The sequence below is a fragment of the Acipenser ruthenus genome, chromosome 20 (assembly GCF_902713425.1).
Source record: "Acipenser ruthenus chromosome 20, fAciRut3.2 maternal haplotype, whole genome shotgun sequence".
NCBI classification, from domain to species: domain Eukaryota; kingdom Metazoa; phylum Chordata; class Actinopteri; order Acipenseriformes; family Acipenseridae; genus Acipenser; species Acipenser ruthenus.
In genome coordinates this window covers 32,009,320-32,024,027 of record NC_081208.1, presented here as the reverse complement: position 1 = coordinate 32,024,027, position 14,708 = coordinate 32,009,320, and the positions used below count along the sequence as shown (strand labels likewise).

The 14,708-nt window shown below is 43.2% G+C and overlaps 1 protein-coding gene across 6 annotated transcripts in view; it reads left to right on the top strand.

Annotated features, from left to right (window-relative positions):
- The window catches only part of LOC117425878 (adenylate cyclase type 2-like), a 51,915-nt gene that overhangs the window by 35,065 nt on the left and 2,142 nt on the right, over nt 1-14,708 (top strand). For 2 of the 6 annotated variants that reach the window (XM_058993962.1, XM_058993963.1), the window contains exons 9-26: nt 751-909; nt 1,162-1,294; nt 1,920-2,108; nt 2,522-2,565; nt 3,117-3,176; nt 5,366-5,446; nt 7,144-7,210; nt 7,890-7,987; nt 8,519-8,603; nt 8,912-9,052; nt 9,468-9,566; nt 10,656-10,834; nt 10,938-11,034; nt 11,560-11,760; nt 12,690-12,836; nt 13,180-13,287; nt 13,765-13,879; nt 14,404-14,528. In XM_058993962.1, the coding sequence (XP_058849945.1) occupies nt 751-909; nt 1,162-1,294; nt 1,920-2,108; nt 2,522-2,565; nt 3,117-3,176; nt 5,366-5,446; nt 7,144-7,210; nt 7,890-7,987; nt 8,519-8,603; nt 8,912-9,052; nt 9,468-9,566; nt 10,656-10,834; nt 10,938-11,034; nt 11,560-11,760; nt 12,690-12,836; nt 13,180-13,287; nt 13,765-13,879; nt 14,404-14,528 (2,128 nt within the window). The remainder of the gene's footprint in view (nt 1-750; nt 910-1,161; nt 1,295-1,919; nt 2,109-2,521; nt 2,566-3,116; nt 3,177-5,365; nt 5,447-7,143; nt 7,211-7,889; nt 7,988-8,518; nt 8,604-8,911; nt 9,053-9,467; nt 9,567-10,655; nt 10,835-10,937; nt 11,035-11,559; nt 11,761-12,689; nt 12,837-13,179; nt 13,288-13,764; nt 13,880-14,403; nt 14,529-14,708) is intronic. The other 4 variants (XM_058993964.1, XM_058993966.1, XM_058993967.1 and 1 more) reach the window with 4 other exon arrangements.

Sequence of the window (14,708 nt, the reverse complement as noted above, 5' to 3'; positions counted from 1 at the left end):
TTGGCTTTCCCCAGTCATGCAGTTCTCTGTGCCTCATTCACTGATACTCTAGTGCTGCTGGACTCCCTGGAAGCTCTTTCAATCCATTCCAGTGTAGAGCCTTGTTCCCGCCACATGCTTCATTATGGAATTGAGCAGTCTGGTCCCTTTAATTGGTCATTCCTGGTGCCTTGAATTGAGCAGTCCAAGGACCTGGTTGGGACAATGTCCTGGTTTGGAATTCAGTGAAAGAGCTAATGCTGTATAAAATTGAATTTGCTGTCAGAAATGCAAATAAAAAGCGGTTTTGAATTTCATGCATAAAGCCATTCTGCTGAGCGTTGCAGCATGATTACCGTTAGCTGTCAACAGATTGCTGGTGGTCTGTTTTCTTATCGACTGTGTTTACACCAATGACCAGATAATGAGCATCTGCCTGGAGCTTCCCAGACTGTACCAGCATGATTCAGGCAAATGTGCTGCCGAACAGCTGAGATATGTTATCTGGATGAGGCATGTGCTGGTACCTTGTGTTCAGTCAGATATGTCAGATGCAGCTCCTCCCAATATTCACAGATACCTCTCTGTTAGGCATTATGAGGCATCTGGGAATGCGTTCAGGTCTCCAAACAGAAACCATACATTCCTACAATCAGGATTAGGGTCAGTCCAGCTATTTGTGTTGCATATGGGCAGGTAGCAACAAAAGTAGGGGATTCATCTATTCCCATTGAGTCTCTTTCTCCTCGTCTCACTTGTTGTTTTCCCCAGGCGGGTGAGAGAGGCCACCGGAGTGGATATCAGCATGAGGGTTGGGGTTCACTCGGGGAACGTGCTCTGCGGGGTCATCGGGCTGCGGAAGTGGCAGTACGACGTGTGGTCACATGATGTCACCTTGGCCAACCACATGGAGGCCGGAGGCTTGCCTGGGTGAGACTGACCCTTGTATAGGTTTACCAGAGTAAAAGTGTATTTAAAGCATGTAGTGAAAGCATAGGTAAGCATTGTAAAAGCCCAGAGAGAAAAAGCTTTATAAAGAAAAAACACAGTAAGCTACAGTAAGGGCATAGTGCAACAATTGGAAAAGCATGGGAAAGCTGCAAAGTTAACATGCACATTTACCAGTTTAGCTAGTGCTCTACCGCACCATGCTATTTATGTTTGATGTGCTTTCCCCCTCAGGCGAGTCCACATCACCGACGCCACGCTGAAACACCTGAACAAAGCCTATGAAGTAGAGGAAGGCAACGGGCACCTGAGAGACACCTACCTGAAAGAGCAGAATGTCAAGACATACCTGGTCTTAGACCCCCAGGTAACGATGGGCTCTTCTTTGCCCCTTCACTCTGCACACACCGGGCATCGCCTGCGCTGCTCAAAGGGACAGAAGAAACACTGTTTCACTGCTATTTATAAGCACACGTTTGTAGCACCGTTCTGGTTTTGGGTTGTCATTAGAATACCAATAGTTATTAATATCAGTCAGCTTTTAAACTGTTTTATGAAACCAGATACTAATGCTAGCAGCTCTGCAAGCAGGATGTCATGCAGGAGTGTTCAATGAAAGCGTTTCCTGTACGGTCTGGTTTGTGAATTGTTTCTGAATGTCCCAGTTGCTCTTCACTGTTTCTCTGTTGTTTTGGGGTTTTCGTTTGAAAGGGTGTTGGCATGTTGCAAAGGTATTAACAGTGAGCTTAAGAGGGGAGTAACACTGTACTGTTGAAAGTATGCAGGCAGGTTCACGTGGCAATGTTAATGGTTTGATGTGGAATGTCTTGATGCTAAGCATTCCTGGCTGGAAACACAACTAGACCATTTTAAATGCATGCCCACCTCTCTGTCCCCCATCCCACACCAAATCCGTGTGTTCTGAGTCTTCTATAAGCCTGTGTGTTCCTTCTTCTAACATGCGCTCTCTTGTTTTCAATGCTCTGACCCAGTCGAAGGAGCAGCCCATGAACAGAGGCCACCTTCCTAAGCCCCGGGTGAATGACGGCCTGAAGATGCGCGCGTCGGTGCGGATGACCCGCTACCTGGAGTCCTGGGGGGCAGCCAAGCCCTTCGCCCACCTCCAGAACCGCGAGGCCCTGACCAGCGAAGACCTGGCCTGCAATGGCAAGCTCCACAAGGTACCTGACAGGGAGGCGGGGTGTTCCAGAGGGAGGGGCGGGGTGTTCCAGAGGCAGGGGCGGGGCGTTCCAGAGGCAGGGGCGGGGCGTTCCAAAGGCAGGGGCGGGGCGTTCCAGAGGGAGGGGCGGGGCGTTCCAGAGGGAGGGGCGGGGCGTTCCAGAGGCAGGAAATCAAGTTGTCAGGCAGACAATTTGGAACAGACTTGATGTTTTCTTTTTGATTTTATTTTCTGAAAATAAATACTTTTGTTCACGGCAGAAGTATCCTTATTGCGTGCAATAACCAATATGTTTGAAAGGGTCGAAGGGAAAATATTTCATATATATATATATATATGTTTTTTAAGTTGAATAGTTAAATTTGTAATAAGGCTAATTGTGTTGTGTTTGTGTGTGTGTGTGCGTTTTTCTAGGACATACCCTTGCGTTCCATAAACTGCCACAAGACAAATGACAGGTAAGCGTGTAACTTTACATTTTGGAATTTAGAGATTTTACGGAATATTCCACATATTTACAAAAAGGGTGTGATATTTCTATTGAATGGTTGCAGAATGCATTAATCCTGTACGATGGGTCAGGGTGTGATATTTCTATTGAATGGTTGCAGAATGCATTAATCCTGTACGATGGGTCAAGGTGTGATATTTCTATTGACTGGTTGCAGAAGGCATTAATCCTGCACGATGGGCCAGGGTGTGATTTCGGTGTATTGACTGGTTGCAGAAGACATTAATCCTGCACAACGGGGGAGACCCTGAGCTTCATATCCCTGCTGATGTTCTTCATGTTGTACATGTTGTCTTTCCTCTTTCCTGTTACTGAAAATCCTTCCCTCAAACGGGAGGTCAGTACAGTAAACACGCTGTCCTCAGGTCTGAAGAGGCCACGCTAGTTTCTTTGTCTTGTGAATGCAGTGCTAGTCTTGTTTAGTCCTGTCTTTTGAATGCCTTTCCCGCCAATGCCTGTGTTTTGTATGATGTTTCTCACTGTCCATCTGTCTGCCAGCCTGGATGGACACACACAGGAGCTCCTGCCACCTTCTGCCTCTTCGTTAGTAAACTATAAGTGAGTCCTACCTCCTCCTACCCTCTCAATTGAGCTCTCCACTAACCCTGCTGTGCTGGTGAATCTCTCTCTCAACACCTGCCTTGGGTCTGGCTTTACTGGCTGCACTGCTCATTGACCGCCAGGTGCAAGGTGGAACGTTCATTCGTTTATTAGAATAATAATCAGAAGTATAATACTAATATTGACAGAGTTGTAACAGTGCAGGTTAGGGATCTGTTAAGAGTGGCTATGTGTGTGAATCATATGATAAGTAATAGTACGGCACAAGGTTTTATTGTTTTACACCATTTCAATCTCTAATTTTTAAAGATTTATTTATTTTGCTTTTTTGCTTCCTTTGCCTTCCACTTTGTTAAAGCTAGACATTCTATGTCAAAGTTCAGTGGTCGTCGTCTCTCTTGTGGTGTGCCTTGCAATGCAGCTTCATGATTGGAGGATGAAAGTTCTGAGGTTCCTAATATGCATCACAACATTATTATTATTATTTGTTTATTTAGCAGACGCCTTTATCCAAGGCGACTTACAGAGACTAGGGTGTGTGAACTATGCATCAGCTGCAGAGTCACTTACAACAGCGTCTCACCCGAAAGACGGAGCACAAGGAGGTTAAGTGACTTGCTCAGAGTCACACAATGAGTCAGTGGCTGAGGTGGGATTTGAACCGGGGACCTCCTGGTTACAAGCCCTTTTCTTTAACCACTGGACCACACAGCCTCCTATAATATATGTGCTAGCCAAGTGTTAACATTTATAACCATAATCTAAATCATTTCAAAGCAAAATTGATAGCATGCTTGTTCATTGTATATGTAACCACTTGTAATGGATCCGTAAACTAATAAGCCTTGCAGACAGGTCCTGGGTTTCCAGCTGGGCTCCAGAGAAGGTGGAGAGGAATGAAACGTGGGGTACAAAAAGGAAAATAGAGGCGCTGATATGACCTCAAGACACAAATTCACCTGAAATTGAACCCATCTCAATAGAAAGGCTTATATACCCACTACTCATTATATCGCCCCTCGCTATACTGCGGATTCTGATATATCGCGGTCCTGGAGTTGGCTCTCTATTTTTACTGTGTATGCCTTAGCTGCAGTGTGCATAGGCACTTAGAATTGCTATTCATTTTATTTCATACTGCACGTCACAAACAACAATATACAAAACAATTAAAAACAAAGCATTAATATCGTACTGTTATCATATACACACGTATTGCACAATAACACAAAGCAAATTAAATATCTACTTGCTGAAGCAGTTTTTATTTTAGCCAACGAGGTGTTCAAGTGTGGCAGCAGTGCACTAGCAAAAGTCACAAAGCAGTGACGTCCACTCCCTAGCAACAAGACACTTGAGTTGGGAATGGATTCTTTCAATGCAGCAGGTTTGTGGAGAGGAAGACTCATGAAATTAATTGGAGACTGGAGTTGATGAGAAGCAATTACCCTCCGCTGTACGAATTAAAATGGTGTGCTGCTTTTTATACAAAAAATGATAAAAAGCGGGTTGCGTAGAGCATTTATACTGGACCCTGACGCCCCCGATAAAACGAGGAAGTGGTTGTACAGTATTTGTTAGCCTATTTGTTTTTTTTATGGTTTTCTCGCTATATCGCTGCCCTCGATATATAGCAGATTTACATTGGACCCTGACACCCACGATATATATAGAGTGAGTGGTGTACGACCTCAAGACACAAATTCACCTGACATTGAACACATCTCAATAGAGAGGGTTGTACGACCTCAAGACACAAATTCACCTGACATTGAACACATCTCAATAGAGAGGGTTGTACGACCTCAAGACACAAATTCACCTGACATTGAACACATCTCAATAGCTTATTAATGGTCAACATCCGGCAGTGGGAACTATCCTGAAATATAACTGGAATATCCTAAGAATGGAATTGGGCAGCTTTTAGAAAAAAGAAGTTTGTGAAATCATCCTTTTCTGGTGTGGAATGAACAAACATTGGGAAACCAGCACCAGATCTGGCAACTGGAATAATTCTCGAAGGATCTTCCTAATCGGTTGTGCATGACTGGCTCTATCACCTCATCCTGTTTTTCTCGTTCTGCTCACAGACCTGCAGCATGCGCTCCATTTAACCGGCATGGACAGCAATGCAGCCCGGACCCGAGGCAGTCTGATAATTGTGTCTCTCTCTCTTTACTCAGAAACAAGTCCCAGAAGAAGAAGTTTGATGAGGACCTGCACAATAAAATGATGACGACGATCGACGGGCTGCAGTCTAACAAGTCCGTAGCTCTTTTCTGTGTGAGACTCTATTCAAGTCTGTAGCTCTTTTCTGTGTGAGACTCTATTCAAGTCTGTAGCTCTTTTCTGTGTGAGACTCTATTCAAGTCTGTAGCTCTTTTCTGTGTGAGACTCTATTCAAGTCTGTAGCTCTTTTCTGTGTGAGACTCTATTCAAGTCTGTAGCTCTTTTCTGTGTGAGACTCTATTCAAGTCTGTAGCTCTTTTCTGTGTGAGACTCTATTCAAGTCTGTAGCTCTTTTCTGTGTGAGACTCTATTCAAGTCTGTAGCTCTTTTCTGTGTGAGACTCTATTCAAGTCTGTAGCTCTTTTCTGTGTGAGACTCTATTCAAGTCTGTAGCTCTTTTCTGTGTGAGACTCTATTCAAGTCTGTAGCTCTTTTCTGTGTGAGACTCTATTCAAGTCTGTAGCTCTTTTCTGTGTGAGACTCTATTCAAGTCTGTAGCTCTTTTCTGTGTGAGACTCTATTCAAGTCTGTAGCTCTTTTCTGTGTGAGACTCTATTCAAGTCTGTAGCTCTTTTCTGTGTGAGACTCTATTCAAGTCCGTAGCTCTTTTCTGTGTGAGACTCTGTTCAAGTCCGTAGCTCTTTTCTGTGTGAGACTCTATTCAAGTCTGTAGCTCTTTTCTGTGTGAGACTCTGTTCAAGTCCGTAGCTCTTTTCTGTGTGAGACTCTGTTCAAGTCCGTAGCTCTTTTCTGTGTGAGACTCTATTCAAGTCTGTAGCTCTTTTCTGTGTGAGACTCTATTCAAGTCTGTAGCTCTTTTCTGTGTGAGACTCTATTCAAGTCCGTAGCTCTTTTCTGTGTGAGACTCTATTCAAGTCCGTAGCTCTTTTCTGTGTGAGACTCTATTCAAGTCTTTAGCTCTTTTCTGTGTGAGACTCTATTCAAGTCCGTAGCTCTTTTCTGTGTGAGACTCTATTCAAGTCCGTAGCTCTTTTCTGTGTGAGACTCTATTCAAGTCTGTAGCTCTTTTCTGTGTGAGACTCTATTCAAGTCTGTAGCTCTTTTCTGTGTGAGACTCTATTCAAGTCTGTAGCTCTTTTCTGTGTGAGACTCTATTCAAGTCTGTAGCTCTTTTCTGTGTGAGACTCTATTCAAGTCTGTAGCTCTTTTCTGTGTGAGACTCTATTCAAGTCTGTAGCTCTTTTCTGTGTGAGACTCTATTCAAGTCTGTAGCTCTTTTCTGTGTGAGACTCTATTCAAGTCCGTAGCTCTTTTCTGTGTGAGACTCTATTCAAGTCTGTAGCTCTTTTCTGTGTGAGACTCTATTCAAGTCCGTAGCTCTTTTCTGTGTGAGACTCTATTCAAGTCTGTAGCTCTTTTCTGTGTGAGACTCTATTCAAGTCTGTAGCTCTTTTCTGTGTGAGACTCTATTCAAGTCTGTAGCTCTTTTCTGTGTGAGACTCTATTCAAGTCTGTAGCTCTTTTCTGTGTGAGACTCTATTCAAGTCTGTAGCTCTTTTCTGTGTGAGACTCTATTCAAGTCTGTAGCTCTTTTCTGTGTGAGACTCTATTCAAGTCCGTAGCTCTTTTCTGTGTGAGACTCTATTCAAGTCCGTAGCTCTTTTCTGTGTGAGACTCTATTCAAGTCCGTAGCTCTTTTCTGTGTGAGACTCTCTTACCGGCTCTTCATTTCCAATATGTTTCCTCAATGAACCCTGTTTGTCTTTCACAGGCAGTGGATTAAGAATGAGGGGTTGTCCCGATGTCTGTATTTCACTGAAAAGGGAACTGAAAAGCAGGTACATTTTCAAATTTTATTCAAGGACCCAGTCGTAACTTGTGTATCTGTGGGTGTGTCCCTGTAGGGGTGTGTGAGTGTCAGACAATTTTCCATGTCACTGGTGGCCAGGTTACCCTTACATTACAGTAAAAAAAATAAATGACTCCAGGCTTGGTTTGTGCCTTGATTTGCTCATTTTGTAACTGATCATTTATTAAATATAGTAGCACAGAAGGACCCCAACAGGTCTAATAAACAAAAAGCTCCCCTGAAGGCTAAGAGTATTAGTCGGATTTAGTTTGTGTTTCTTGTCAAAACTTCATCCTTGCGTGGCTGTGTGTCCCTGCGTTGTGGGGCCCATGACTGCTGCGAGTTCAGCCTCCAGTCACAATGCTGGTTCTGAGCTCTGCTTCGGATCCTGCTGATAGTTCACAGAGGGGTTCTGTTCTTGTGTTGAAATCAACTCGTTAATAAATGACACACCCTTATTAAATTATTATTATTATTATTTATTTCTTAGCAGACACCCTTATCCAGGGCGACTTACAATCGTAAGCAAAAACATTTCAAGCGTTACAATACAAGTAATACAATAAGAGCAAGAAATACAATAACTTTACTATACCTTACTAACTGTAAATGCATAGTTCACCCTTTTGAAATGATTGTCCTTAATATTGTTTTCTCTTTCTTTTCAGTATCGTGCCACAGATCTTCCCAGCTTCAAGTACTACATCGCTTGTGCCTCGTTCATCTTCCTGTGTATCTTTGTGATCCAGGTGTTTGTTGCCGAGTTGTAAGTGTGGTACAGTAGTTTTGAAGCGTCACTAGGTGGGGCAGGAGGGATTCATGAGGCACTCCCCTGACGGATCACATTTCATCTTCGCTGTACAAGAGCGATTCATGAGGCATTCCCCTGTCAGATCACATTTCATCTTCACTGTACAGGAGTGATTCATGAGGCATTCCCCTGTCAGATCACATTTCATCTTCACTGTACAGGAGTGATTCATGAGGCACTCCTCTGTTGGATCACATTTCATCTTCGCTGTACAGTGGGGTACAATCTTTCTAAAAGGACACTCTGCAGCACAGTAGCAAGAGTAGCACAGGCACCAGTATGAAAGGAGCCCCCAGTACAAGGCAGGCAGTCTGTGCGGTTGATGCATGGTGTATTGGTTGTGCCTGTATCTAAAGGTGACTGATCCTACTGTGTGTGTGTGGTGTGTGTGTGTGTTCTGATCAAAGGTGATTGATCCTACTGTGTGTGTGTGTGTGTGTGTTTGTGAGTGTTCTGATTGAGTCATTTTTTTCTTCCCCTGCTCAGGACCCCTGAAATGGGCATCTCATTTGGAGTGTCTGCCTGCATCCTGCTGCTCATTCTGGCTGTGTGCTTCGCCGGGTACCTGGTGGTGAGCAGCTGAGCCTATATCTCACTGTGATACAGTAACTTAGACCACACAGTTCTGTCCAATTCAGTGAAAGCAAAAGTTCTGAACGGATTATGTGGTGTCTAGGACAGTGCAGTACTACATACAGACCAAATGAGCCGTCATGCATGGTAGTGCAGCATGCTTCTGTTTCCTAGCACCTGGCTGGATAACCAATACACACCAGTGCTTGTCTGTTTGCTCAAAACCTCTCTCTCTCTCTCTCTCTCTCTCTCTCTCTCTCTCTCTCTCTCTGTCTGTCTCTGTCCGTCTCTGTCCTGGTTAATCAGCAGCACTGCAGTCCACAGAGATCCGTGTCATTTCGTTGGATCTCCGTCCTCTCGAAAGCGGTGGGTAAGAAGCCCTACGTGCGGCTGCCACTGACCATCATTGCCATCAGTATTACACTGGTCACAGCCGTGCTGAACTTGGTGAGTGTGCTGCTGTCTCACATTGGCACTGCAAATCCACTTCTGTTTGAGTCCAGGTTCAGGCTGGTCCAGAGCACTTCAGTCCAGTTGTAAAGTGATTGATTAGATTGATTAGTGATTGATTAGATTGCCTTTGACATTAATTATTCTCATGGACTTTTTTATTCCATTTCTTTACTTCATCAGTTCCACTTGGTGGTGGGTGCTTTTAACCGAACTTCCTGGTTGTTGAGAGGGTCTGTTTCTTTGATTGGATGAGAATAAAGCTGTTCATATGCCACCCAGCAGGTTATTGACTGTGACTCGTGGTATATGAATCCTTTAGTAGCCTGTCGGCCCCAGCCCTGTGCTTTTATTACAGCCTGGGAGTGCCCATTCCCTGGGGTTTTTACTAATAGCACTCCTGTCTTTGCAGTGTTTCATTAAAACGCATGATGACAAAACCAGTTTCAATGCCACAAATTGCAATGAGTCACTGGAATCTTTCAAAGAAAAGGACCTCTACTGCCTGCCGGTGAGTACAGCAGCTTGGACTTGGCAGGACTTGTTTGTGATCTGTATTTAACCTTAAAAATCGTTATAGATGTGCTGTATCGCTGCATTAGTGGTAGAACAGTGCTCTGCACACGCTCCTGAGAGAAGCCTTCTATAGAATAAAGCAAGATCACACTGCACGTTTAATAGGAGTTTGTCTAGATGTTGAGACGTGCATGCAGTTATCAGCTTCTCTGCCAATTTAGAAGCTTTTAGTAGGCGTAAGTTGGCAGCACTTTAGTGCCGAGAGATTTTTTTTTTCCAAAATGCTGGAGCTACACTGGGGTGATTCTGCATTTGTCAGCTTGTACTTGCTAGAATGCTGTATGAGTAAATTGGTCTAGAAGAATCTAAGCACATGTGAAGGTATTCTAGTTATCTAGGACAGTACCCTATTTAGCTCAATCCAGACGGTTGTCATGCTGATGCGTTGGGGAGACCGCGCTGGGGAGACCGCACTGTGGTTGATCCCTGGAGCCAGCATTGCAGCCGTTGTGTGTGCTGATGCGCTAGAGAGGCAAAATAAGCTGATCCCTGAAGCCAGCATTACACTTAAGCCACCAGGCAGAAGGATATCTACATCATCACACGGAAGGAAACGCAAATGGATGGAGACGCAGATGGATCACATTAGTTTACTGTAAAGCTACGTCTTAGTTGGTGCTTATCTTGGTGAGAGCCGAGTTCAAATCAGCATGAAGTTTTAACATCTACTCTCATGTAATGGAAATCATTCATAAAAAATATTTTAAATTTTGCTTCATTGATGGCGAGGATCAAACGCAGCAGGGTCGCAAACATGCATCCAATTACCTGCTGTCTGTCTGCAAGGATATAAACCTCATTAGGGGCTCTAAGGCCACCTGCACACTCTGCAAACACTGTGGTCACTGGGCTCCCGGTAAGGCCCATAAAGAGCCAGTGATAGATACCATTGAGCCCAGAGAAGACAACCAATCCTGGGACAGGGCAGTGGTTTAGGAGGATGGATGAATACACTGATGTTTGTTTTCGGTGGAGACGCTTGGATGTATAGAGAACGAGAGTCTGGTTCTTCTTTGTCCTCCAGTATTTCACCTACTGCTGCATCCTGGGGCTCATCAGCTGCTGCGTGTTCCTGCGGGTCAGCTTCGAACTCAAGTTCCTCCTGCTGGCGCTCGCCTTCTCTGCCTATTACACCATCATCCTGAACACACACTGGCAGCTGTTCCAGAGGTACAGCTTCATGCTGTACACCAACCAAACCAAGTACGCACTTCTGTCATTGCATTGCATTGATTTACAAAGGGAGTAGGAGCGTATTGATAACTGTGCGTGTGTGTGTGTGTTTGTGTGTGTGTGTTTGTTGCAGAACTCTCCATGTGTCCGGACTCATGAAGGATCCCGGAATGATGAGCTGCATTTACCTCGTGTTGTTTTTTTTAACGATGCTGATTCTGATGCGACAGGTAAGCAAATCTTCATTCAAATAATGAATGAAGATACAAAAATAAATTTTATATACATACATACATACATACATACATACATACATACATACATACATACATACATACATACATACATAAAGTAGTGTGCTAATGTAATAGAACACCCCATTGCTTCTGTAGTTTTAATTTGATGTGCATATGAAATCAAACCACTGTAAATGAAAATCTTGGGAAATTGTCAAAATAGTCATTTTACTTATTGTCTAACCTAATTGATGACTTTAATAGACCACAAATGCAATTCATTTAAAATTACTTTTTGAAGTTGTTTAAAATGCCTAATTAAAGCACAAAGTGGTCTAACATTTCCACAAGTGCCTATTGTTGTTTATATCTGTAATTTACTGACCAAAAACTGAAATCCTCACACCCTGAGGTTTTGCACAGTCTGAGCTCAGCTTCATTTAGTATGTATTAGCATTCCCACAGTCTGCATTCATGGATTCATGGATTGATTGAACTGTGCCCTGCTCTGTTGGTCAGACCGAGTATTACTGCCGCCTGGATTTCCTCTGGAAGAACAAAAACCGCGAGAAGCAGGAGGAGATCGAGACGATGGAGAACCTGAACCGCCTCCTGCTGGAGAACGTGCTGCCGGCCCACGTGGCCAACCTCTTCATCGGAGACAATAAAAAGAATGAGGTGGGAGCCCTCAAAAACAGTTCACTTACTGAAAAGTATAAGGTAGGGCTCCTGCAGGAACGGCATGATCAACATCACTGTGTGAACTGCAGCAGCAATGCATTGCAATCCTGCTGAAATTCAATTCAGATTCCATTCCAGAACCCAGCCATGCCCGGAACCATAACCCTTCCAAGCATTTTATTACATGGTCATCTGCAATAATAATAATGCCATGTACAGTATATATTTACAAATCCACTTGCATCTACTTACCTTTCATCATCATCATCATCATCATCATCATCATAATAATAATAATAATAATAATAATAATAATAATAATAATAATAATAATAATAATATTGCAAATGAATAATGGTATTAATTGGATACAGTTTCAAAAGTGATCAGTGTGCAGAATTAGAAAGAAGATACATTGGACAAGGGTTAGATCAGCTAATAGCAATTTTTGTGATAAATAAATAAACCTCCTGGCCTGTTGCAGGCACCCTTGGGTGTAGACACTGGGGGATAAGAACGAGGAGATCACAGTGGCTTTTAAAATCTGCATATTATAGTTACCATTTCCACCCCACAAAAAGCCAGCTGTATTGTACAAGTTTATCACCGGGGCTTTGTGTCTCCCACTCTAGTCAGATAAAGGTGGTGTAAATGACTTCCTGAAACTTGGGTAAAAATAACAATCAACGATGTTTAGTTTGGGAATTATTTGTTTGTTTAGGCAGTTAGCTAAACAGATACTCCAACTGTGCTGGTCGTTTCCATGTCTTGTTGCTTGTGCGGAGAGGCTTTGGATGGCGTGCCCATTGTAGTCACCACTGCCTCCTCCAGCATTTCCATCTCAAGGGCCTCTGTTTAATGTGTGCAGTTGGATCTCCTGTGTTTCTGTAACCGTGCTGATACTGGTGTGTGTGTGTGTGTGTGTGTGTGTGTGTGTGTGTGTGTGTGTGTGTGCTCTGCTCCTCCAGGATTTATACTACAAGTCCTACGACTGCGTGTGTGTTCTCTTCGCCTCCGTGCCGGATTTTAAGGAGTTTTACACAGAGTGTGACATCAACAAAGAAGGGCTGGAGTGTCTCAGGCTGCTGAATGAAATCATCGCAGACTTCGACGAGGTAATTCCACTGCTGCCCTGCAATGTGTTAGCAAGCCAGTGATACAAGAATCAGCTATGCAAACTCTACCTGGTGGAATCCTTTGACAGACGGTGGTTTGTGCAAGTGGGGTCGGCACAGGTACCAAGATGAAGTCCGGATGGTGATTTTTTATTATTTAAATATCTACGTGGTACTAAACGCAACTTTTTTTTTTTTTTTTTTTTTTAAGTAATGTCAAGCAAAATAATCGGTTCACTGTCGGATATATTTGTTCTTCTGTTTTGTAATAATGTAATTTGCCATGTTTATACGTTTCCAATACACATGGTATTGCAAGACTGCGATGATTTTTTCTCTGCAGCTTTTGTCTAAACCCAAGTTCAGTGGTGTTGAGAAAATCAAAACGATCGGCAGCACCTACATGGCAGCGACAGGACTCACCGGGCCCCCCAGACACGAGAACAACCAGGTAGTGCAGCTGCCCATTAATAACACTGGAGAACTGCGTCGGGATTCAGGGTTACAGTTCATGTAGTGACGTATATAATAATGTGCAGTGGAACCTTGCTAGTAAGGCCAGTCAATAAAGCAACCAGCAAAATAGGATCTTAATAGGGGGGGTGGCCTGGCCTTACGACTGAACAAATTAGTGTTATACCAAAGGATTTTGACTATATAATGAAATAGATAACACTTCATTCAACAGTTCAACCTGTTTTAGATGCAATTCAGTGCTCTAATTTTAATGTTTTCTACTTTGTATTATTATTTTGTTTTGTTTAATCTATATATCAAAAGTCAGTAGTGGTCTTGATGTTGAAGACGACTTTTACCTTGATGTAAGTCCGAGCAAAACAGGACAAAAATAAATAAAAAGCGACCTGAATTGTGAGGTGATCTTACAGCCAGCTTCTACATGTATTCATCTTCCACTTTGGTTTTACAGGATCACGAGAGGCAGCACACACAGATAGGAAACATGGTGGAGTTTGCCATCGCCTTGATGGGGAAACTGGACGGAATAAACAGACATTCATTCAACAGCTTCAGACTGCGCGTCGGTGAGCAGAGACTTTGCTTTGCTATAAATCACTCAATGTGATAGAAAATCCACATACGCTGACACTATTATCCAAACACCTCTGGAGACAAGGATTGTGTTTATTAGGGGTTCAGATCATTGAGGTTGCATTGAATATACAGTATACTTCTCCCACATAGGAGGGCCTTATCCAAGTATAGGTGCCTGTCCTTGACACTCACTGTAGTGGATTTCAGAACTGATTGAACAAACACAAGCATGCACATCAAAGCACTGCTGCTGATACACATAATGAATCTCTTCCACCACTCCATAGAACAAACAAGTCCATTATCCAGCAAGTGTTAGGGATGGACTTCAAATAGATTTGCATGTATTTATTATCAAATATTTCAATAGAACCAACCTTTCGTACATTTGAAGCATTGTTTTAATTAAATGGATAATTGAAATAAATAAATAGAGACATTAAACAGAACAGTCCTGGTTTAGTGGATGTAGTGTATAGTAATACAGCAGTACGTTATCTATTTTTTACATCAGGAATTAATTACGGTCCTGTTATCGCTGGAGTCATTGGAGCCCGCAAGCCTCAGTATGATATTTGGGGGAACACAGTTAATGTGTCCAGCAGGATGGAGAGCACAGGACAGCTGGGCAAAATCCAGGTGAGCTGGGATCTTGGGAGGTCTTACTATTAAAGATTTGCTTCTAGGTGTTCTGTGTTCTGTGTCTGGAATGGCAACAAGACTCCTAATGCATAGCAGTTTCACCCATTCCAGGTTTTAATACAAGCTTGATTAGTGCCAGTCTACAGGTAACAAGCTTAGTTGTGTCTTTCTAAACTC